Source organism: Callospermophilus lateralis, chromosome 3 (genome assembly GCF_048772815.1).
Source record: "Callospermophilus lateralis isolate mCalLat2 chromosome 3, mCalLat2.hap1, whole genome shotgun sequence".
Taxonomy (NCBI): domain Eukaryota; kingdom Metazoa; phylum Chordata; class Mammalia; order Rodentia; family Sciuridae; genus Callospermophilus; species Callospermophilus lateralis.
In genome coordinates, this window is record NC_135307.1 from 110,865,929 (window position 1) to 110,892,128 (window position 26,200).

General features: G+C 42.5%; 1 protein-coding gene across 1 annotated transcript in view; it reads left to right on the forward strand.

The window, feature by feature from the left end:
• Iqch (IQ motif containing H) overlaps positions 1-26,200 on the forward strand; it is a 124,137-nt gene that overhangs the window by 51,810 nt on the left and 46,127 nt on the right. Inside the window, exons 9-10 of the mRNA XM_076848657.2 lie at positions 14,747-14,867; positions 17,954-18,240. Of these exons, the coding sequence (XP_076704772.2) occupies positions 14,747-14,867; positions 17,954-18,240 (408 nt within the window). The remainder of the gene's footprint in view (positions 1-14,746; positions 14,868-17,953; positions 18,241-26,200) is intronic.

Here is a 26,200-nt window from a genome sequence, read left to right on the forward strand (position 1 = left end):
AGTGGGTAAGAGGTCCTGGGATCTGAGTGAAAATGTAAAGATTTTCCATGCACATTGTAAGATGACCTCTTGGTGTGTTCCAAATTTGTTTAATAATTAGTTTTATATGGTTTAATGTTTAAATTAAACTCACCACTCTAAAAGCTGTTCCATTTTTACCTCACAGAGATCTAGGCTTCTCTTGATCCTACCCCTCCATTTTGGCCGCCCTACTGTTTAAAGCATTACTGATTAGGAAAAGTGAGACTCAGGTTCCCTTAACTGGTTCCTTCCCTCCTGGTATACCTAACAGTGGGCCATGAAAAGTGATTTGTATCTGCTTCGAGCATCCCACTACAGAGGGACATGAATCAAGACACAAGTGACGGGAAGGGAGGGCACACTCGAGGGAACCACATTATTCTTGGGAAAGTGAAATGATAGATAAATCTGGAGAACAGTCAGGAGAGAGAGTTCCCTTTGACAAATGTGACGGTTCTCCCCATGATCTATTCTGGGCTTTCCCCCGCTGTCAGGGAATGGACTAAATGCAGTACCTGTCATGGCCAGCTTTTTACATATTATTTAAAGGATACCAAAGTGAATTACTCTTCTAGAAAAAAATAAAACAAGGAAAATGTATTTAATTTTGAGGCCCATGGAGGTTTCTCTTATGTTCTCTTTGAATGGGATTTCATTTCGCATTATATAGAATTTCCTTCTTAAACAAAACTGTTGAGATTAAACCTTAGAAAAGTATGACTGTTTTATTTTTAAAAATTGAGTGTACAGGGGCTGGGATTGTGGCTCAGTGGCAGAGCACTCGCATAGCATGTATGAGGCACTGGGTTTGATTCTCAGCACCACAAATAAATAAATAAATAAATAAAGGTCCATTGACAATTTAAAAAAAATTGAGTGTGCAGAGTGTTTGCTGGCCTCAGTATTTCAAAAGAAAAAATTTTAAAGAATTTCCTTGACATTATACTATGATAAATTTGAAATACTTGACTTTAAGAAATATTTACAATACTGACACTCACTGAATTGTACTTAGCAGAATCACTGTACATTATTTAATTTCAATAATTTTAAACATTTAAATTGTCACCAAATACATTTGGCAGCATTGTTAATGTTATTAAGTGTGAAACTCTTGAATAATTACTAGTCTATCTAAATCATTTTTTTAAACTTAACAAGAAAAAAAACAATTACTCAAAAATCTTTTTAGTTTTAGGCCAATGCTTAGCCACGATGTGGTGAGTACCCAAAAGTGAAAATAAAAATAAAGCAGTTCTAAAGATACACACACACACACACACACACACACACAGAGAGGCACATATTATTTTATAATATACGAAGATAATATATATGTGTGTGTTGTATATATATATACATGTATATATATGTATGTTGTATATGTATAAATATATATAGTGTGTATACACACACACACACACACACACACACATATGATTATTGACATTCTTTCACCTTCAGAGTGAAATTGCATTGAAGGTGAGGGTAACCTGCAGTTCTCCATTGAGTGTAGCCATGGAGAATTTAGGATTAGAATTCTCCTTTGTTCCAGAAGACCATTGTAATGGTGCACATTTAGACATCAAAGCATTATTTTATGAGCACAGGCATGTTTTAATGTCCTATTACAGTTTGTAGACCTGTTTCTTTTGATAATGAAGACGTTGTGTCATCAAGCCTAGCCTGGCACATACAAAACATATGCTGGCAGGTTATTAAAAATTTCAGCTTCTTGATGAAAGACTATCCTGCAGGCTAAGAGTCCAGAGAAAGACTCCATTCTGGGAGAATTATTAGAAATGAGAATATGACTGTAAGCACTAAATTATGTTAATACTTACAAATAGCATCATTTGCATAGCAGTTTATGATACAATACCATGATTTTTCTCATTGGTATGTTGTAGGCAACAGATTAAAAACAGTGCTGTTTATGGGAGTTTGGGTCGTTTTGAGATTCTCTTGCATCTTATGCAGATATTGGTTTTAGATGTAGGCAGGATTCAGTGTAGACTCAAGTATCTAATATAAAGATCATCTTTATTTTTTTTTCTACTCTAATTTTGAATTAGTTACTTGACTGGTTGCAGTTGAGACTTAAAATAAAGTCATGGAGTCAATAGATGCTGCAACACCATAGTCACAGACAAATCAGTACAGCTATGTAGGTGATTCCTCAAGTGCCCCGTGCTTGTTAAGGTTTAGTGAACCCAAACTTGTGCATACTCCAAACCCTCTGCTCACCAGTTGGGAGTGTTTGTTTTCATCTAGTAGGAAAAAAGTTTTAAGCAGAAGAGAAGTCTTCCTGGGTAGGCTTACCTAAGACAGCCTAGGAAGACCTAGGTACACTTACTGTGCTACTTCTCCTTCTTGTAGCTTTTTTTTTTTCCTATTTTTTTCCTTTTTTTTTTTTTTTTTTTTTAGATTAAATCTTCCCTCTCTCAATTCTGGGATATTGGCTTAAGTGGCAGGGATCTTCTGGTGACGTTGCTCTGTAAAAGATCTTATGAACAGTTCCTTTGAATAAAGAACTAAGCCAGTTTACTTCTTTACCTCAGTTCTGCCACAGAGTCTGGGATATGGACTTCATGGCTTCGCTATTTCACCACTTAACAAGAGAAAAGAAATTGAACTGGCTCTTGGATGCTGCTATTAAATATTGCTATGTCAGCCTTTTGCAAGAGCAGCTTTACCTTGACTTGTACAGTAGTTTTGGTTTACTTTGTTGGGCGCTGGGTATTACTTTGGAGGTCACCAAAGAGGGGGGAATTAATTCAAGTCAGCCCAAACTGAAAAAAAAGGTAGAATAAGCCACAGCGGTTGTTTTGTCTTTGTATAGAACTGTCAGCAAGCAAAATCCACTGTTTTTGAGTGGAGAACCAATAACCCCTTATGCCTTAGAACTCACTCATCTGCACCTCTGTGTGAGACCTTCCGTCCACTTGGAATGCCCTTGTAACTGAGTCAGAGGAGTCATTGTAGGTTGGCTAGGCAAGGCAACCCGTGGAATTTAGGCATTTATTGGGTGATCTCAAAGAACCATTGCCTCATAACCATGTTATCTTTAGAAAAGTTAAAAGACAAAATAACAAGATTAAAAAAATATTTAACCAAATAAGTGCAAAATCACTTTCCCCAAACATAGTCTTCATTTTTGTGTACCAGATTCCAAACGTGCAGCATCTATCTTTCATTGTAACAATAATAGAACATATGCTAATTAAACATCAGATTGTAACCATTCTCCATGTTTATACCTAGTCATCACAATTAATGGCTGTATAACATTCCTTTATATAGATGAATTCTAATATATAAAACAATTCACTTAATTGAAAATTTAGGTTATTTCTAGCATTTTTTAATATTTTGGTGGAAGAAGAAAAGTTTTGTTTGTTTTCACTCTTAGTTTTGATGTGTACCTCTTTTGCTTAAGTTGAATTGCCTCCCCAGAGACCCACAAGTAGCCTGCTTTATTATGAGAACTCTTTACCACTTTCGTTATATGCTGCCATGTTTCCAAGATGATGGTACAAATTTCCAAAGCAAATAGCAAATAAGCATACTAGCACTACCACAGCCTTACCAGCACTGGATTGCCCTTTTATTTTAGATATTAAAATGTACTTTATAGTCACTATTATTTCATTACTCGAAAGGGATATTTTTTTATCAGTATCTTTACTAATATTTGTATTTTATATCAGAAACATAACATCTGGTGTTAATAAAATCTAGGTTTTTAGGCTTAAAAAACCTAGAGCACCACTTTTCCTAATCATTAGGCTATAAATAAATGATTTTCATTTATTTTTTATGTTTATTTTTAGATCCTAAAAAATCTTGACTTCTTAAACTATCTTTGTGTATTTGGTAGTTGCCTAGCCTAAGGGGGGGGGCGGGTAGTGCGCATTGTATAGAGCCATGAACACTGTTCCGGGCTTGAGGTTTTTCTTTTGTTCAGTATTAATAATGAATACCTGCTTCCTGGGTGCCAGGCACTGTGCTGAGCACGGTACAAGAATTATTTCATTCAAACTCAGGAAGACCCTGAGGTTTTACTCATTTATTCTCACACCAATTTGACAAGGAAGGGATCACTTTTTTTTCAGGGGGAGACACATGCCCAGGAAGCCAATGGCTTGCCCAGTTTCATATGGCTGACAAGTGATTGTGCCTGGCTGGGGACCCACATCTAACTCCCAGCCCAATGCTCTTGCCACATCCAGTCAAAACATTTAGAAGAGACCCCAGAGAAGTATTCCCCTGTAGGTCCTTGCCTTTGTGACCTGAACCACGTGCTGCCATTATGGCAGGTTTTCTGCTTTCCACAGAGACTTGGAGAAAGCACAGATGTCCCTAGAACACAGCCACTGCTCTCCAATTTCTTCCTTTTTCCTCAAGGTGGTGAACTGGGAGGTGAGGAGGGAAATCAATACACTCCTAGCTGCAGAGGGGGAGCCTGCCAGGGAGGCCCTGGGATTCTGGATCTTGCAACCAACTGCCTCAAGTACTCGTTTATATGTATGAGTGAGGAGAGGGAGTTGTACACATCACCTTTGGGCTGTTCATGGGGTGACAGTTTTCAGTGCCTTTCTCAACTTAATACACTGTCATGATCATATGAGCTTGTCAATTCTTGAAAAGCTTTGAGCAGCCTACCTTTACAATCCAGGGTAGCATTACAACTACGATGAGCATTTTAAACCCTGTTTAAAACCTGTTTTTTCCTATGAGGAACCAAATATTTTGTTTGGTTTTTGTTTGTTGTTTTTGTTTTTGAGGATTTTATTTTATTTTTTTAGTTTCCTGTTTTATTTTGACATGGTGCACTCCCTTTTAAGCAGAATGAGTGCTGGAAGAGGCTAGTCAGAGAGTCAAACCCTCAACAACTCAGTAAACATTCAGAGCCACCAAGAGCTGGTCATCTTCATGAGGTTCCATTGCCCAGGCATGCCTAGGTTATAGTCCCTTGCTTGGCAGAGACACACAGGCAGATCACTGCAGCGCCCCCCCCCCAGGTCTCCACTCCTATCTGTAAACAGGGGTAATATGAGCACTTGCCTCATGGGGAGGTGAAGACAACCAGACAAATGAGATAATCCTGTCCTGGCAAGCAATGGACTTCGCACATGAGAGTTCAAGTATTGCTTTTATTATACTAATAATAGAAATTTTCATTATAACAAAATCAAGCAATATTGTGCAGTTACAAACAATTTAATCTTTCTTTAGTTGGTAGATCCTTTAGGATCCCATCGGCTTCTTGAATGTTGTGATAATCAGCTCTCACAGTAGAGGACTGTGGTATTAAAGATCAGAATGTAGAGTCGGTGGTTCCTATTATACGATTTTCCCAGATAAGGCTTTTGAAAAGAATAAACCTTGATATCATTTTAAAATAGAAAACAGTACCATGTGTTTGAACTTCCTAATGGGTTGAATAAAGAGGCTTGACAGAGTAGAAATTATTCAGACCAAAAGATGGAATCTGGTTGCTTCATTTTCTGGTTCCAGTTGGTGTCTTTTCTAATTAGTGTAGCAGCACGTCACCACCGTCATTGGAAAGTCTTAATCATTTACATATTTTTCCTTATCTCTGAGAATGACTTAGAATGTGTTCTTCCAGTTCAATGGTTATTTTCATGACGCTGCCAGGGTTGAGTCTGAGGTGCTTCTCTGTGCCTGAGGACGTTGACAGGAGAAGGAAAATTGCCTCCCCAAGTGAAATGAAAGCCAGGGTACCCCTTCCGAGGACCTATAATAGTCAGCTCGACAAGCTGTTGGTTTGTGTGTCCTATTGATTTAATATGCTTCTAATCAGTACATAAAGCTATGGGCCTGCAGTGTTAATTTTTCATATGCTTACAAAGTACCCTTTGATTTTCTGTCACACGTTAATTACAGCGTTTTGCCATTAAATAGGAAGCTTTGTGTAAACTAATTACTAGGTAATCATTGTCTACTGCAAGCGTGCTGTTTGTACCTTTTATTTTATTCTAAAAATGCACAGATCTCACAGTCTGGAAACACTCTACCTTCCAGCCATTAGCTCTCACTAATTCATAGCATTATTGTGGTGAGAGTGTAGGAGTTGTAATTGTTGTGGTATCAGAGCTGTTAATTACCGGAGTAAACAGTTGAAATGGTGCCAAGGTCTATTGTACAAGGCAGAGAAAAGGAGGTTTAAATGTTACTCCCACCATCTGGGGACTGGAGGAGAGGCAAATGCTTGGAAACAGCAGTGAGGCGCTATCGCGGCTTCAGCTCCAGGGTTGGCGGCCATATGGATCCCGAATATTTTGAATCAATTGAATTTAACTGCCAGTTTTTCGCAATAACAGCGTGGAAGGAAGGAATAAAGCAAAAGATGAGAGGAACGAGAATTGGTTAGTGTGTTCACATCCAGGAAGTCCCCGTTGGAGTTCTTTGGGAAATGTCTGCTCTGCTGAAAACCACAGAGCCGGCGTGGGTATCTGGAACGGATTCAGAGCGAGTTTTACTCTGCTCTGACGGCGGCTGCGCCATTTGCTTCTGGTGTCTGTCCTCAGTGCCCCCTGGCTGAGCCAGGGATGCCCTTGAGAAGACTCAGACTTCTTGTCACTGTGCCAGTTCCAGCAAAAAACCCACTTTGGAATTCACTGATTTATTATGCTGGCGTGGTCTGGAGAAAGAAAACAATCGCTATATAATGCTGCTACATCTGCCTCAAGTACATGCATCTGTAGGTGTGGAAAGATCAAAGAAGGTCCGGCCCCTGGCTCTGATTAAGAAACGGAGCTGCTGCCCGATCCTTTGGTACAAAATTAAAATATGAAATCTCCTGATGGCCTCTCATTTCGTGGCACAGAACCACTCCTCTCCCCCACTACTTGAACAGAAAAAAAAAAAAAAAAATCAAGTCCAAAGGGCACATGTGTTTTCTTTTGTTTTTAATTTTCAATTAAAGAGCTTCCATCAGCATATGCAATTTTCTCAACCAGCATTTCTCTACCTGGAAAGGAAGAAACCCATTACCAATCGTCGTGATTACGGCTACTTCCACTTAACGGTGGATTTTCAATCTGCATAGTCTCCACTTTAAAAATATGGCATCGTCTGTGAAATGGTCATATGGACGTCGTCGATGTTGCTCTTATTTTTCAATATGATTTCCTCAGAAACCGTTTTCCCACGTTAAAAGAAAGAAAATGTGTGAAACACCAGCCCCTTGCTGCTGTAACTACTTTCTAATATCATTCCCCAAACATGAGCGTATTCTTCTCTTTTTAAACCACCCTGGATCACTGTGTTTATTTCAAATTGTTCCTCTAGCAGATGTTGGAGTAATTCGGGGCGTAGTGGAAGCAACTCCCTCCAAGGCAGAGGTCTCAGACCTACCGAGCTCCAAGGACGATGTTTGTCAGCCCTTTACGAGGGCAGTTCTGTCCCGGGGTGGGGAATTTTCCCCAGCGTTCGTGGATGTGCAAAGTTCATTAAGAATTTTAAGAAGTGCTTAATCTTTATCTATTGAAACCCCAGCATGCAGCGCGACAGAGTGAGCCCAGGAAGAACGCCCCGGCCGCCTGCGGAGAGGGGGGAAGAGAAACCGCTGCAAAGTTGAAGGGGAACCAGCCTTTCCGGCGTCTGGGTCGGCGCGGAGCGGCTGCGCTGAGCTCTGGAATGGAAGCGCAACATATGTGCCTCAGTTGGACAAAAAGCTTCTCGAGTGAAATCGACTGCCAGGCCCGCGTGTCGGTGCAAGGTGGAGGCCTCGATAATGAGGGACAGACTCCTCGAGAAGCAGCGAGTGGATAATGCTACATAAGTATGGAATTATATACCGCATTTTCACCATTCTGTTTAATGAGAGCCGCCACCGCAGCGAATCACTTGCCACCCAGCCGAAATGGGCCATTAGCTATCAAGGGAAAATTGTCTTTGCCGCTTTCAGCAGATGGAGCAAATATTTTACAAAGCAATTTTACATACCAAAAACATTTGTGTGCCTTGGTAATGTTGGCTGTTTTACATTATGTTACCTTCTACAGCAGCATAATTTTCCATCTCATCGAAGGCAAACTTGGCATTTTTGATTTTTAAATTCTCAATTAACAATTAAACATGGAGTATTAAAGCAGTCCTTAAACTTTAAGTAGGTGTGGGAAGTAGTTTATGGCTTGCTGCAGACATCTTCAGTTTTTTTCTTCATCCTCTCAGCATATTTTTGGCACTCTAAAGAGGGACGATTTCTAATGAACTTCATGGAAAGGGATCAGTGGAAACTTCACCACTGATTGCAGAACGACAGTGGGGTGCTCAGAGCATTTGCAGGCCTCAAATGTCCATCATCGATTATGGGGATACCATATGGTCCACCTGTTTGTATCTGTTCAAAATGCTGAAGCTTCGAGGAACAGAAGACCCAACTCAAAATGGCTGTATAAATAAGAAGAAATTATGATCTCAGCTATCTAAAAACCCAAAGATTGTTCTGACTTCAGACAAAGCTTAACACAATGGCTCAGTGACATCCCCATGGACCCAGATACTTTCCCTCTCTGCTCTGCACTGTGCATATAGTTGCCTCCATTCTAAAGGTGGCTATCCTCAGAGTGACAAGACAGCTGCCAGTAGCTCCTGGAGTTTGTCCTTGGTCAAGGCACTAGGAAGAGAGAACATCTCACCTGGTAGCAATCCCAGAAGAGCATGAAGCTTCTTTCAGAGGGCCCCAATAAGCACTTCCTAACACTTGATTGGCCTCACTGAATCATGTGTCTATCCACAGCTGACCTTGTGATCAAGGCATAGCATTGCTGGTCAGGGGCCCACCTTGGAGGTAAGGGCAGAATCTTTCCCCGTCAATCTTACATAGCAAAGAATGGAGGAGGGGAAATCCCTGAAAGGGAGTTTGGGGTATCATTACTCTGAAATAGGAGACATAGATCCTGGGCAGCCAACAAGAATGGCCACTGTACCATTTTTTTCATAAATTTAATAATGAAAATTTAGCATCACCTGTGGATGATCTTATCTGACCCAGACTGACCATTTTATGGCCATCGATGGCAGGTACAGGTGCAGATTCCATTGCACTGGTAGCATTTGAATTTGAACCCAAGTTTTGCTACTTCCTGCTGTGTGGAGGGAAATGGGGATGATGATATCTATCTTAGATAGTGACTGTGTGGTAATAAATAGCATGCGGTTACCCTGACACGTGACTGCCATATGGCAAACTTTCAATAAGTGAGAGCAGTAATTTCACTTAAAAAATGGCTGCGTTGGTAAAATGTATCCTATGAAAAGCAACCTTCTAAATTCACCTTCAATTTTGAAATCCCTTCCTTCTCTCCACCTCTGTGCCACTAGCCGATTCAAATCCTGAGCACCTTCTGCAGTGCCCCACACTTTACCCGCTGAAAGAGGCAGGGGGCAGTGGAGAGCACTCACCAGGAGTCCAAGCTGCCAGGCGCCCCTGCAGTCTCTCTGCAGGACTTCGAACCCCCTTTCCCTCTCCTGTTACATGCAGCATTTGTCATTCATAGTCCATATGGCCCCTTTCAAAGCTGACGGTCTTTCTTAGTTTTTCAGGTCATTGTCTTGCCCTTTTGACTCTATGCCACTCTCCATTCTTCAGTTCAGGGTTTTCAGAAGTGTCTGTAAAGCAGCACTGTCTAGGCAGGTCCTTTGGTTTCCTTCAACACTTGATCTTAGGCAAAAGACTCAGAAATGATTCCTTGGTTTTTCTCCCCCACCCCACACCCCGCTCTTTCCTGTTTTAACCAGGAATAGAAAACAGGGAGGGGCTTTAACTCCAGGTGAAGGGAACAGCCCTGATTGAGAGAGTTGTCAAAATCACCCTTTGGTTTTCTTTTAAACCTTATCAACAATGTCTGATGTGGGAGATGGAGGTGATTTGCCAAGAGGGTATTTTACTTAATGCATCACTCACAATTCAAGAAATCTGCTAAAATAAAATGTGAGTTTGGTGGGACTGATTTTGAGAATATTCTAATTTGTATTTCTTTCTTTCTGTCTCTCATCCTCCCCAATACACACACACACACACACACACACACACACACAGAGAGAGAGAGAGAGAGAGAGAGAGAGAGAGAGAGAGAGAGAGAGATGGGGGCACATTTGGAATTTGCTTGGTTGGAAGAGTTAACTCTCTAGAGTTTGAAGTCACTTTAGTCATTGAAGACAGTATTAGACTGAATATGTTAGTGGCTTCCCCAGAGATATCCTGAATTTCCTTCAATCAAATTCTCTCTCTTCAAACTCACACTGTGTATGGGTGAGTGTGTGTGTGTGTGTGTGTGTGTGTGTGTGTGTGTGGTAGTGCAGGGTCTCACACATACTGGGCAAGGACTCCCAGTTCTACATTTTCTTGAAGAGAGAGAACTGAGAGGCAAGGTCCATAATTAATGGACAAAGGTCTCCAGCATGCGGTGCTGGGGGTATGGCTCAGTGGTAGAACGCTTGCCAAGCATGAGCTGAGGTCCTAGGTTCAATCCCCAGCACTGCAAAATGGACAGTCTCTAGGATGCTCCAGTCAGGTGGAGGGAGGCTCTGTAGATATCTTGAGACTTTTCAAGGTCATGACTACTGTTGATGCCCTCTGAGGGGTAAAGGTGGGTCCAGGTGAAGTGTGAGCAAGCCTGTCAATGGCAAAGATGGGCTGAAGTTCTTCCTGACTGGGAACTACCCTAGAGTTATCAGCTCCACAAATGCCAGAAGCTCCTGAGCATTCCCTTCTCAGCACAATCTTGTTATCATTCACAAGATCTATCTTTTTCCTTTTACTTGCCCAGAGTCACTCGCTCTAAATGATCTGCTCAATGTGGGTGACAGGCCCTCAGAAACACTGACTTGGTTGTCAATCACCCTGACGTTACTCACTGAAAAGAAATGTCCTAACTATTCATTGCACAAGTTAGTAAGATACAGAAGATGCTTCCTGATGCTGGCTTGTAAAACACATTCAATATACATGCACTTTGGGAGAGGGGCAAGGGAAGGAAGAAAGCAAGCCAGCAATGGCTCCCTGGACTGTTATTTTTTTGTCTTCAATCATTTGTAGGGAGCCACTCGATAACAGAATGTGGCAACTCAGTGAGCAACTTTACCCAAACCTCCTCACTGTAGGTGCCTCTCATTTGCAGAGAGGTGGCAATACCATGCTGGCCTACCTCAGGGTGTTGCCTTAAGGGCCAAGTGAGTTCATGAATAGGAGTCTGTGACAAGAGAAAAGTACTGTGTGAATACTGTTCTGATAGTTGACATGGTGTGGGAGGGGTCTGGCGGGTGTGTGTGTGTGTGTGCGCGCGCACTTGTGTTTGTTCTGAACAGAATGAGGCTCAATAGCTGCATATCTTCCCTTGAAAGCCTTGTTTTAGAGAATTGTGCTCTTTGTGTTTGAACTACATAAATGATAATCACCAGAGAACAGAAACAACCCCCAAAACTGAGACACGCACCTCATGGCCTCGTGGCCTTTGGGATCTTGCTGTGATGCAATCTTCTGTGCCTGGATCTGAGCTCCCCAGCAGAAACTGTGCTTTGGGAGTTGTTTTGAGGGTGAGGATAAAATAAAATGAAGCTCTTAGGCAGAAAGCCATTTTGCTGTCCCTTCTTGAATGTGCGGACTGCAGGTCCTACTCTATTATCTTCGTTGTCATCATCATCATCATTATTTTGTAGAAGTGAAGGAACAATTCTCTTTTATGGGTACTAAGGCAATTCTTTTGTAAAATCCTTATATTTGCTATCAGATGCTTTCAAAATAAAGAAATAAATTAAACAGTTTATACCAGTCCCACCCACCCCCATTACTCCTCCCCATGCCGTCTTCTCAGAGAGTTAATCATGGCCGCAACAGACTCGCCTCTAAGAAATTTGCCCCCTTGCTGTGGCTTTGTGCATGTGCCAACATCAAGTGTCACAGCAGAATGGGGGACTTCGTGAGCAGAGGCAGCGGTGGCAGCCAGAACCACGTCCTGATGTCTCATACCGGCAGCAGCCCTAGAGTTAATTACTGGCCTTCACATAGCATGTTGTATCTGAGGTGACACTTCATAAATGTCACCTCATTTATCTTCCTGATGCCCCTCAGAGGCAGGGAATCCCATAAAATCCACCCCGGAAGAACCGGTGGCTCATGAGCAGCCATCCCCTCAGGTGGTTCCTGGGCAGTGAGGGGGCAGCCTGGGGAGACGTGTCACATCTCCTCTTGCTCTGTAACTTCAGCTGTTAAGGACTATGTCCCTGTGTTTACCACGACCATGATTCATTCCACAAACATTTAATGTTCCCTACGCTGGACACTGCAGGACTGAGCTCAAAGCCAGTGTCTTCGCCACTTTGAAGTCCCACAGAAGCTGGAAGACAGGGAGAAGAGACCTCCAACAGAAGCAGCAAAGAAAGCCCTATGTGACTGGACCCTCAGAAAGGCTGAGGAGTCACCTGGGGAGGAAGAGGAGGAAGACAAGGAAGGAAGTTTGGGGGAGACTGGGAACTGGGGAGGAGAGAGGTGAGGCTACATTGGAGTAGAGGCCATATCACAGAGGGCCTTCTCCAGTGGTCCTGCTGAGGAGTTTGCACTTGATCTTCTAGCAGGGCTTCCACCTGCTCCTGCACTGCTTCCTCTCCATCTCCCCTGCTGCCCCTCCCCCACCCAGTAACTCCCTAATATATACTTTTTTCTGGAGTACATGTGTGGCCACATGGCGTATAACTGGGTTTCACACCCTTCAGAAATGGGACAGAAATAGCCCTTTCCTGAAGGCAGAACAAAGAATGAAATCTCCACTTCCTGGGTCAGGGCTTGGGCTGGAAGGCTTCCTTCCCTGACACCCAGGTTTCCAGAGCAGGGCAGGAATGTGTAGTCCTGCTTCCTCGCCCCAGCTCTGGGGCACTCTGTGAATGAGAGAGTCAGTCTTCCTCAACAGAGTAGAATGATTCTAACAGAAAGAAGCATTAAAAAAAAAAAAAAAAAAAAAAAAAGACTTTAATTTGCTGTGAACATCAGTACAAATGTATACAGGGTACAAAGGAAAGAAAAAGGCCCTTGGCTTTGACGGTGATTTTCCAGGCCTGCAGTGAGCCTGATGATTCCCCAGACCTTCTTGACAGGCCTCGGTCATCCTGCAGCGGGGGTGGGTAGTGTGCTCTGCATTTCTGTCTGGTATGTCACTCACTCACTAAGTTAATAAGAACCCCACCAGGACTTTCTGGACATTTCAGAAATTTTCAGATTATTTGGACCTGCCTAGCGTATACTCAGATGCTTGTCTTCTGCTGTGGATCTTCAGCAAGCATTGGACCCAGAATCAACCAGATAGTCCAAGGAGTTGAGAAGGTCGGGGAGACGGAGGAAAATCACTTTGAAATGTTTAGGGAAATTGGAAGTAAATGAGCATACAGATGATTTCTGAGACTCCACCCAGCGCCACCCCCAAAGTTGATTATTGCAGGTGACTGAGCCATCACTCTTAGGCAATGGAGTCTTTTTTCTTTTTTATAGTATTGGGGATTGAACCCAGGGGCACTGAACCACTTCCTCAGCCCTTTTTCACATTTTATTTAGAGTCAGGGCCTCACCAAGTTACTGAGGCTGACTTTGAACTTGTGATCCTCCTGCCTCAGCCTCTGGAGCTGCTGGGATTACAGGCAGGCGCCACTGCACCCGCTGAGCCATCACTCTTAAATTTACAAGTTCCCCTGCTACCCAAGCCATGTCTGAGCTTTGTCTCATCTTTGTATCATATTTTGAATATAAATACTATCCATCATATGGGCTGTGTCCAGTGACCTGCCCCGCTTCTGGTAGAAGTGGCATCTGAAATGTGGCTTCTATTTGAAAATTCTTAGGGAAAAGAATTATAATTGATGATGTCCAAAAAAGAAATTGCCTTGGCAAACCAAGGCTGTTCATATCTGAAAGCCAGACTTCTTGTTCACCAGAGACTTTCCTACTGTTTCATTTGGACAGGGGCTCTGTAGTCTACATCAAGACACTTGATGTAGTGTAGTGTTTCACTGATATGGGGTCGGCCTTACCGCTAGACCAATGAGACTGACCTGGGAGGATTTCAGACAGGTGGAGGCTGGTCCCGATGCTTCTCTTCCCCTCACTTTTCCTACCTGCCCACCTAAAATCCCACCTTTATAGCATCAGCCCATAGTATAGGCTTTGGTGACAGAGTCGTTGGATGCAGATATCTACCAATAAACAGGGAGGGCACAGATTAAAGAAATTGAAGATCCAAAGAAAGATCTCACCAACTCTATTATTTCTCCTAAGTTCTGTGCAATTAGGGCCACAGAACAAAAACCATCCCAGTCTAAAAAATCTCAGGGACAAGCTAGTTAGCTCCACATTTTTCAAAATGGCAAACTAAGGCCCAGAGTGGGGAGGTCCATTGCCCACGGATTCTCTGCTGGTCAGGCTGCAGTAAGTCCAAAACCTGGGTTTCCTGACACCCAGGCCAAAGGGGGCCTTTTGTAGACAACAGGCACAATTAGCAGCGATTTTTAAGGGGGCAAATCACTTTGAAATATGAAAACTGAAATGACCGGAAAAATAGAGAAAATTTTCAAAATGGCTTTCTGACTCTGGGTAAACAGTAACCACATTTTTTTTTGCCTGTTGGAGGCCTGGTTTTTAATCACTCCACAAGCAGTTTTCATTTCTGTAGTAAAATTGCTTGTGGTTCTATTTAATTTGTTTCTGCAGGAGCCAGCTTTGGTGAAGATCTCTGAGGAGCTGGCGGGCATTTTAGCACAGCACGCACAGCCAGTCAATGAGAAACGGTTCCCGACGTGGAGGAAATTCCTCCAAACATTTCTCAGTCAAGGTAAATAAGACTGGAAAGTTTCCATTGAGGAGCAGTCCACACAGCCTTGGGTTCTAGTTTGGGGTCAGCCAGGGCCTGTGTAGATTCTTTGCATGGCCTGTATTGGTTTAGAAAAGTGCTCCTGCAGCTGACTTTTTCTTTTAAGTGTTGCCTAAATATTTATCTTGCACCCAGCCTCTTCAGTAAATAGGAACTGAGCCTACCAAGCATGGCATGTGTATCTCAAGATTCTGGGTCTTTTTTAACACCAGACCTCTCCTGAGGGGTGGGCTTTGGATCTCATCTGTGGCCTTAAGTAAGGTTCTTAGGCCCTCAGAGGTCCCGGATCCTCGCTTACCTGCTGCACAAGGTTGTTGGGAGGACTCAACGAACTAGGGATATGAAAGTGTCTGCCACAGGTCTCTAATCAGTGCTAGTTTCCCCTTCCTTTCACCCTCCTCCCTCCTCATCTTCACTTTCTAAGGACATAGGAGGCTCAGCTGAGGGAGTAAATGGGACAGATGATACTAATTCCAGTCCCAGAGGTCCCTGGGGGACCACATAGGGCATGGTCACACAAGGCCTTGTTCTCTTGGAGTTGCAGTGTAGGTATGTATGCGTTCCCACATGAACCACAAGACAGGGTTAGTGGAACAGGCCACAGAGGGGATCTTTCCACTCACTGTCAAGTGACAATGATAAGAACAGTACATTAGCACTAACATATAGGATAAGATGATAATGTTATGTTCAATGACAGCGGCAGGAATAGCACAGTAGCCATCAGAGCATGGTATGATGACACCCTAAGCACTTGTGGTACTTATTACATGCCAGGCACTATCCTACATATGCATATATTAACATATTTGATCCTCCTAACAACGTATGAAGTGGGTAAACATTGTAAACTCATTTGATAGAGGAGGAACCCAAGGTAAAAAGATTAATTCACCCCACATCACTCTACTAACTCATAGAAGAGTCCTTAAAAGGCTACCTCTGGCAGAGCGAGGTGGCACATGCCTGTAATTCCAGCAGCTCAAGAGGCTGAGGCAGGAGCATAATGAGTTCAAAGCCAGCCTCAGCAAAAGTAAGGCACTAAGCCACTCAGTGAGACACTATCTCTAAATAAAGTACAAAAAAAAAAAAAAGGCTACCTCCACAGCACTGTGGAGTCTTGGCCACAGCCAGTGGGTACATTTATTAAGGAACATGTCTTAGCTCAGGGTACTAGAGAGCATCAGAATGAACAGGGCTGTGGATTGTTGGATACACTGGCTGGACAGGGTGTGTTGATGCCCTGGGAATGGACTATTTAAGCAACAGAATGGACGCAGCCATCTGATAAGAAAACCGAGGTGCTATGTGACCTCCAATATTCTCTGATCTAAAAGTCTAGGATTCCACAAATTTCCACATGCACCCATGCACAGAAAAGTAAAATTAAAAAACTCATTCCCAGGCCTAAATGGAAGAACATGAGTTTCCTTCCACAGAAATAAAATGTTTTTTAAAAAATCAAGAACAAGGGATTTTTTTAAGTTAGGAGAGAAAAACATGAAGATCTTCAGGTCCATCCAAATCAGGGTGTTGGAAAAGTTCCAGATCTTCCAAGGCCAGCCTTCAAAGCCTTCCTTGAAGCTATTTATGTGAAGCCCCAGCCACTATATCAGCTGAGCTATAAACCACAAGCTAAGCTTCCCGTGCATCTCCTGTTCATCTCCATCCTACTCCCTCAGCCACATTGTAAACACAGGGCTTATTGATAAGAGGAAGGACAGACTTCATTAACCCAGTTTTATAGATGAAGAAACCGAGGTTCAGAGAGTCAAGGAATGACTTGGGCAAAGTCACATAACCGAGAAGTGGTGAATGGGAACACAAAGTTAGATCCTACAACTTTAGTACGTCTTAGAACCTGGTTCTTGTAAGTAGTGTGTTTCCGAAGGCTGTGCCGGGCTTGGAGCCTGGTGCATTCAGCAAGCCCTGTGTGAATGCTCTCTGATGGATCCGGTTATCCCCCTGCTCCATGACTCTAAGGTCACCCTCTCCCACTATTTCCTGTTTTATTCTACTTCTTTCCTCTCAAGGGTGCTTGTGGCCACAAAATGTGGCACTGTTTTGATTTCCACATCTTGATGGGATTATATCAAAGAAAATAAATTCTTTCTTTATTTTTTTTAAAAGATGGATTAATTGCTTTGAAAGGAAAGATTAACAGTGAACAGGTTGTGGTCATGATGCTGAGAAGATAGTACACATAAGTTCCTTTGAAATAAAAAAGATAAAGCTGTCTTGTAAGTAATAAAGGACAATATGTTTCCACAGAAGCACTAGCTTGCAAAATATAGCTGACACAAGTTAACTGAATCAGGGACCCACTCAATGTTTTGTTTTTGTAGATTTGGGTGGTTTTTTGGGGGAGGTACTGGGGATTGAACCCAGCCCTATTTTGTGTTTCATTTAGAGACAGGGCCTCACTTTTGCTGAGGCTGGCTTTGAACTCCCAATTCTCCTGCCCCAGCCTCCCAAGCCGCTGGGATTACAGGCATGGCCACATCTGGCTGGTGTTGTCTTGTTGCATGTACCTTGTCAAATCCTCAACAACTGAATCCCATGCAGCTCACACTAGCAGGCTTCATTTGAAGAAAAGAACATCTGGGACCAACCAGATGGATAAGTTAGGGCTAAATGTGTACCCTCTGAAACAGTCTTCCTTTGAAACTTGGCATTTGTTGGGGATATCCCTAGCCCAATTTTAGATATTTAAGGAAAGCATCTCTTGTTTGAAGTACAGTGTCTTCATGGATGTGATCAGAAGCAAAACTGCCATTCTTCGTGCCCTATTTACTATAAGCCAAGCATTGGGCTGAATATACATAGATACAGTTTGTCTAAGACTCCCAACAACCTGGCAAGGTAGGTCTCATTATGCCCATTTTACAGATGAAGAAAAAGAAGTTGAGACGAAGCTACTTGCCCAAAGTCTCTCAAGAGATGGCTAGGACAGGATCTGAGCCCATGTCCAACTGCCCGAGCCTAGGTCATCTCCTCCTGTAATCCCTGAGAACGTGCCCTTTCATCTGCTTCCATCTTCCCACCAGGAGGCGTGATCGAGGCCTTCCCACCTGCAGATAGCATCACCAACCTGACGGTGGACATGCTGATAGAGCCCAATGGAGAAATTAGGTTGCTGTCAACGGGAGACCAGCTCCATGCCGAAAGCCCCTTCATCTCCTCTGGGACTACCATGCCTCAGACCTCCGTGGATCCCCAAGTTCTCAGTTCTTTGTGTCTCCAAATTGGAGAGGCCTGCAAGACGCGAAATGTGATTGGTCACTTTTCTGTAGATCTGGTGACTTTTATTGATCCAACCACCTTGGAACAGCAGGTAAGTTGAACTGATGTCACATAAAATACTGAAATTCTTCACCACCCCCGACTTCCATGCAAGGGACAATATGAGGGGGCTCGCTGTGCACTGGTGAGCTGACTGTAAGTCTGCGTCTGTGCGGTGCATGTCTGCCAGGTGAGATCAGGTTTAATGTCTAGAAACAGGGCCAAGGTCAATCTCGTTTGGGTACAGCTGGAGTTTAAATGACTGCAACTCACCCTGCATAGCTCTGTGATTGGGCCCGCAGATCTGTCCACTAGCATTAAGTCTGTTACTACTACTGAAACTACTTCATGCCAACCAGGGATTGAACCTATTATATTTTATTCTTTTCATAAACATTAGAAAGGAGTCAAGAGTCCTTATTTCCACTTCTTTTCTTATCATTAGTTCACCAGCAACTTGGGTTGTCGATTTTTTCATTTACAAAATGTATTGGGAGATATTTCAAAAATACAAAAAGGTCTAAATAACTTTGTAATCAATATCATGTGCTCCCTCCTGCTTAAGAAATAAAGTGATGTCCAGGCAACCTGTGGTCGTGGGCTCTGCTTGATGGACACCAGCCCTCTCTGCTCCCCAAGCACTGCGGAAGCTTCAGTCTTCTACTTGGGAGTTTGATTCCTTTCCGTATCTTTACTCTTTTGCTGCACATGGATATACCCAGAAATAATCCAGCTTCATTTTGCATGTTTTTAAGCATGTTAGGGATTGTGATATCCCTATGCGATCATTCCACAGCATGCATTTACTTTCCTCAAGATTACGTTTGCAACATTCTTCATGCACACGTGGCTCTGATGTGTAATATTCCGGATAAATACTTTTCCTTTTTTTATTTTGTTTTTGGTTTTGGTATCAAGGATTGAAACCCAGGGGCGCTTATCCACTGAGCCACATCCCCAGCCCTTTTTTATATTTTACTTAGAGGCAGGGTCTCACTGAATTGCTTAGGGCCTCCCTAAGTTGCTGAGGCTGGCTTTGAACTCAGGATCCTCCTGCCTCAGCCTCCCAAGCCGCTGGGATGGCAGGCGTGTGCCACGGTGCCCGGCTGGATAAATACTTTTCAATCTTTTTTCTTTGCTTTGCTTTTTGTTTTTCCTCCAAAATCGCAATGTTTAGACTCACGACCTCTTCACTGAATTCAGTTCAGTTGCTCCTCTTTTCTTGTTGGGTGTCCCGCCCTCGGTCTGGAGAATGAAATAGCCTTCTAGCCTCCCTGTCTCCGTCTCCTCTGGCCGCCGAGTATTGTAAATATACTTTAGTTGTTTTATATTCATTATTCTCAGTTTTATGATTCTCCATTTCAGATGATGGCTTCAAAGCGAGAGTTTATGGTCTTGGCAGTTTTCAGCTTGTTCAATAACCATTTTCCATTTGCCTTCCCAGGCCTTGTGTTGGTTTTACGTTCTGCACTCAGGCCCACGTGTTGATAGGGAAAAGGACAGACAAGGGCCCTCGGAAACCCACCTGGGGCAAGGGAGGACACGGACCTCACTGCCTGGAGAAAGCTCTGGGTGGCAGGAAAGCAGGCGGAGGAGAGGCAGGGAGGCCGCCCTCCCACACGAACAAGGAAGAATGAACTTGGTGGCTCCTAGCGTAGCAGGGAAAATGAGCTATAGCGACTGGTGACTGGTTGATTTGAGTGTGACACAGGGAGACCTGCACACAGCAATGAGAAGGATCTGCTCCACCCCGAGTCCTAGTCCTTCCCTGACCAACCACCCACTGGGACTTCTGGGAGAAAGTTCCCTCCCTTCCCTGGGCTGGCCCTGTGTTCCTGGCCAGCCTGTCCCACCCTAACTCCCCCTGCGTCCCTCTCATTCTCTCCTGTCCATCATATGCCCTCTTCCACAGGGCCTTGACACGTGCTGTCCTTCTGTCTGAAATGTTTTTGCCTCTTCATGATCTAATTAGCTTGCATTCCCATCCGTGGTATTCCAGCTCAGAGATGCCTTTCCTGACTCCCTGACAGAATCAACCCCCTGCTATGGGCTCTCAGACCATCGTGCATCCCTTTCCTATCCCTTATCTCGGTTGCAATTTTAAACTCCTGTACAGGATTATCTGGTTACTATCCATCTCCCTTTGTAGTTGGTAAGCTTTCCTGAGGCAGGTACTACGATGTCTCCATTAAATGCTCAGCACTTACCTCTACTGTGGAGCAAAGTAGATGATCAATAAATGTTTGTTGAATGAATGAGTGAACAAAGGAGGTGTTCTAGCAGCTGCGGGATGGGATTGCTGCAGGTCGGTATTGGGTGGATGAATGGGATGGGGAATATTAACCCAAGGTTCTCTGATTTCATCATACCATGACCTCTCCTTGCCCCTGCCCATTAATACTTGAACATGTGATCATTTGTGTTACTATTATCCATAGAAAATGGGGGAGAAGTGCCCAGTGGCCACTCCAAAGGGTGTTTCTACATCAGCAAGGAAAGTATGCTTATTCTCTGTGTATGATAGATTACTTGCAAGTCATAGGCATATTCTCTAGCCATTTTACAAGTGACATCACCCCAGAAAGCACCTTAATTTCTTTTCCAACTGGGTTGCCTTGTGCTGCCTAAGAAGAAAGCAGCCCATTATCAGCCTCTCTCTGTTGCCTGTTTAACAGATCTTTGAAAAAATGTTAACCTTGTTTTACTCAGCTTTTCTTCCATTACTTATTACGTGACGATACACCTCTTTTCATGTTCATTGGGCTTTTTACCTGTTTTATTGCCTGATCATAGCTTTTGCCCCTTTTCAACTGGATGATAATGCAAAGGTTGATTTATGGAATCAATTTGCGTACACATATGCATACACCTGTCCATATATCCAATATACATGGAAGCTTATTGTATATAAAGCTACACATTGCACATTGTCATCTGTGTGGCCACTCTTTGTCTCTCTGTCCCCACCACACACCTGTCTGCCATGTTTTTCCAAAATAAAATCACTCTTTACTCCCTTGTAACCGAATATTTTGTGGGAAAAATATTCCCAGAGACCCCAATGTCTCATTTTTCATCAGATTCTACCCACAAAACTGAGCGCTCATGGCCACCTTTCTCCTGGATCAACTTCCCAATACTGGCAATAGTTTTCTCTTCTCTGCAAGGAAGTTTTCCTTGTCCACCTTTCGTGTGTGTGTGTGTGTGTGTGTGTGTGTGTGTGTGTGTGTGTTCCTGTGCTAATATCAGTATGAACCCACGGGTTTCTATGTTACTTAATAGGTTGTATTTTGAAATTTTCATTATTTTGGTGCCCAAGTTGTCTCAGATGTGACCACTAGAAGCCCCTTCAAAGTGGCTCTTGTGTCTTTGACACAGACATTATTCTTTGAGTATTTTTTTTTACTTCTGGTACCATGAGATGCTCCAGGTTCAGTTTTCATTTTGTCTGCCCCAGACCCAGGATCAACTCAGAATCCCTGGCTTCTTCAGCAGGGGAGGGTATTAAGTTTGGGGCCCTAATATGCTGTCATGGCTACTGGGGTGTCATTATTTCTGGGACCTCTCAGTGGACAGAGCTAGAACACACATGAGTTATATATGTACAATGCATATGTACAATTGGTTAGCTACACACACATATGTATCACATGTCCATATACCAATATACATTCACATGCATGTATGCACCTAGAATAATTCTGTATCAGTGAATATATTTTAGAACCATGAGTCTCTGTCAATATCTCCCATTCTAATCCAATACACCTGTTTCTTTTACACTTCACTTTTTCCACACTTAACAATTTCGGCTTTAATACCTTAAAATTAAGCTGAAGGAATTAAGTAAGGAACTTAATTCTCTTTAGCCTCAATAAATTTTCTCAGTTGCTCAACCAGTTGACCCCTGGGTTTCATGTAACCAGTCCCCCAACCACACATGCTGTCTCCATGGCCTGCCAAAGTGTGGCTTGCCCTACCTCTGGTGCTCGGATGCCAAACCCTGTCATTTGTGTTTTAAGTTTTTTGCAGTGCTCATAGTCACGCTGAAGTTTCAGGTAGTCAAATCTAGCTTTTTTTTTTTTGCCGTATCACCTTGAACTTATCTCTTTCTTTAGTCTTCTGTTTTCCTCCATTGCAAAATAAGCAGGTTAGCTTTCCTGACGTCTGAAGAAACTTTCGGTAAAATGACTCATTTCAATAACATTTACATAGTACTTATTTTTGGTATCAGGAAATGCAAAATTTAATAAGAACCACCACTTTTAAAAATTTATTATAATTACAAAGATTTATTAGACATATGTTAATCACAACAACCAGCCAATAATTTCAAAAAGCCTAAATTCTAACAATAGCATTTTTAAACAGGTCATAATAAATCAATGGATTAAATACTATAAAGATATTAAAATGCATGATTTTGAAGAATATTAAAAGAAAATATTTATTTCCTATAGAATAGTAGAAGGGTAAAAAGCAGATCACAAACAGCATATGCAATATAGCAATTTTACAAAAAGAACCTAAAGACCACACTAAGTTATGACTAGTCATTATTTCTGTATAGGAGGCCAGAGGGTATGGTAGGCAGAGTAATGGTTCCCAAAGGAAAATGTCCATGCCCCATCCCCAAAACCTGTGGGAATGATCTTACATGGTAAAAGGACTTTGTAAATGGGATTAAGAATCTTGAGATGGGAGATTATCTTGGATTATCCAGATGGAGCCACTGTAATCACAATAGTCCCTTTAAGAGGGAAGCAGGAGGGCGACATCAGAAAGGAAGAGGTATTTGGAAAGAGGAAAGGACCATGAGCTAGTGAATACAAGAGTTTCTGGGAGCCTGAGGACGGAAGAAAACAGATTCTCCTCTCCAGGCTCTAAGAGGAATACAGCCACGTACACATCTTGAATTAGCCCAGTGAGACTTCTGACCTGCAGAACTGAGCAGTAACTTCAAGTTGAAGCCTATCTGTTGGGATTATTTACTCACTCTAGGGAGACTATAAATGAAACATGTCTTTATTGAGCACCTATTATGTACAAGCCATTATGCTAGGTACAAGAGAAGCTGCAAAGATGCTAGGGGTATGGAAGTGCCTACCTTTAAGGAGTTCGCAATCCAGCTGGAGAGACAAGCTTCAAAAATTAATTGTAAGAAAAGGGTAGCACGCTCGCCTGACATGCGTGTGGCCCAGGTTCAATCCTCAGCACCATATACAAACAAAGATGTTGTGTCCGCCGAAAACGAAAAAATAAATATTAAAAAATTCTCTCTCTCTCTCTCTCTCTCTCTCTCTCTCTCTCTCTCTCTTAAAAAAAAATGTAAAATGTTCTTTCTAGGGGACTCTCAATTTTTTTTTTTTTAAAAAAAGGCTTAAGCCAGTCACAGTGGCCCACACCTGTGATCCCAGGGTCTTGAGAGGCTGAGGCAGGAGAATTACAAGTTTGAGCCAACCTGGGCAACTTGGTGAGACCCTGTCTCAAAATGAAAAGGGGCTGGGATGTAGGTCAGAGGTAGAGCACCCCTGGGGTCAATCCCTACTACTTAAAAAAAAAAAAAAGTTGTTACAGGGCTGGAGGCTTCCAGGAAACTGAGGCAGCACAAGGATCCCCCTTCACACCCTGATCCTTGCGGTCAAGTCAGAAGGATTCCAGACATGTCGCTCAGAGAAACAGGCATAAGTTTAAAGGAAGGAAAAAGGAAAAGGGGACCCTCTCAAGGGAAAGAGTGGGTCCTCTCAGAAAGGAGAGGGACAGCACATTTCTCATGCTCTCAGTTTTACTGGGGATCCCAGGGACGTTTCCAGGTAGTCCCACCCAGGCCCACCCTTGACTCTTGCAGGATGGCCTCAGACTCTCAAGTCCCTGGTTATGACAACCCTAGGTCACTTTGCCCCATGCTGACTGGTTCTGATTGGAACTTGTTCTACAGATTTTATGGTTAGGGGGAATTCTCCTTATGTCCCCGAGTTCCAGGATCTGATCTGTGTAGGGGTTCAAACTCCCCCTTAGCCCCGAACCATTCGGGGTAACTCATACTCTTCTTATCAGCATTTCAGGGCCTGCGTCTCTCCTGCGGATAACAGGTAGTTTGCTGAGGAATGCTAACATGAATCCAGAGGAGAGAGATCCCTTCTGTTTAGAGCATTCAAAAAGTTTGTTTTTACAGGGTAGGTGGGATTTGAGCTGAAGAATAATTAGGATTTGAAGAAGGGTAAGAAAGGATGTATTTAAAGTGGGAACAAGGTTGTAAAGGTGGTGGTAAAACACACAGCACAGGGGGTGAGGATGATGAACCACATTTTTATTTTTTTCATGGTACTGGGGACTCAACCCAAAGGTGCTCTACCACAAAACTACACCCCCTGTCCTTTTTATTTTATTTTATTTTTTGGTACCGGGGATTGAACCCAGGGCCACTTAACCACTGAGTCACAGCCACAGCCTTATTTTATTTTGTATTTTATTTAGAGACAGGGTCTCACTGAGTTAGCTGCTCAGGGCCTCACTAAGTTGCTGAGGCTGGTTTTGAAATTGGAATCCTCCTGCTTCAGCCTCCTGACCTGCTGGGATGATAGGTGTGCGTCACAATGGCCGGCACCCCAAGTCTTTCCTTTGTTTTTCATTTTAAGACAGAGTCTCTCTAAGCTGTTCAGATGGTCGAAAATTTGGAATCCTCCTGCCTCAATTTCCCAAGTGGTTGGAATTACAGGCATGTACTACCACAGCTGGCCTTGATATCTGTATACTAACAAACATCATATTCTACTTACGTCATATAAAGATAAATTTATATGACATTCTTCAATTTCTTTTATGCATATAAAATCTCTGAACAAATAGACTGGCAAAGAATCTACTGAAATTTCCAGATTGAAAACTTCTTTGTTTTTAGATCATTGTGAACTTTTAAAACAATTGTCTCTTTTATGAGCATTGAGTATTACTATCTTTATTAATCTTTACTAATCTTACTAATATTACTCACCTTTATCTTTACTAATATTACTATCTTTAAAAAAAAGATTTGATTTAAAATCAAATCTTTAAGAAAGGGGTCTAGATGGAAAACAGCCACAGGTGCCTGGGAATGGCCCATCCTACGTATGTGAGGTGGCCACCAAAGAAATGAAAGCTGTCACAAAGGACAAATCGTGAAAAAGACAAAAATGGAGTCCCCGATGTATATCCATGTATATTTTACATATTCTGAAAACTGTTTCTAAAAGTTTCTAAATTCAAAATATCAGCCTAGAATAGAAAAAAAAAATGATAATACATTGCGATGGTAGCGGATTTCAGCCCCACTCAAGCCACTGACCAGTGAGATGCTTTGGACAACTCACTTGACCCATCTGAGCCTTGTTCTCTACTTTAACAAGTGGTGAATTCCTGCCCTCCTCCTCCTCGTGGGGTCTTCTGAGAGGCTGGCTGAGCAGAGAGAGGGAAGGTGCTGCTCTTATTAAATCAAAAAGCATAACCACATGTAAAACTGTCACAGAGACCCTCAGCAGGTTCTCAAACTGTGAGTGGAATCTGAATTGAATTAGCATTATTTTTAAAAGTCACTGAGCATTATCATCATCTCAAAGTGATATATAAGCATCAAAAGTGAATACATTTACTTTCAAGAATAAAAAAACAAGGTCCACAAAAATATCATAATTCCTTCTTGCTCATTTCTGAATACCAGCACCTAACAACACCCTGTCTAGCACATAATAGATGCTCAATAAATATTTATTAAATGAATGAATGAATACTTGTCTCTGAGTCCCCCTCTCGTATTCTCATTTGCAAGATCTCCCGAACTCTGTTTGCAAGATATATAAGAATTCACTGAGGGAGCTCGATGAGATTTACTTTTTCTCTTTAGGGAAGGTATTTTATTTATATAGAAGAAGGTTAACAGTGTATATCTAAATTAAAATTTAATAGGTCTTTGGTATAAACAGAAGTGCCTATTATTCGGTGTTTTTAAATGCTATAACAGGCACATTGTTAAT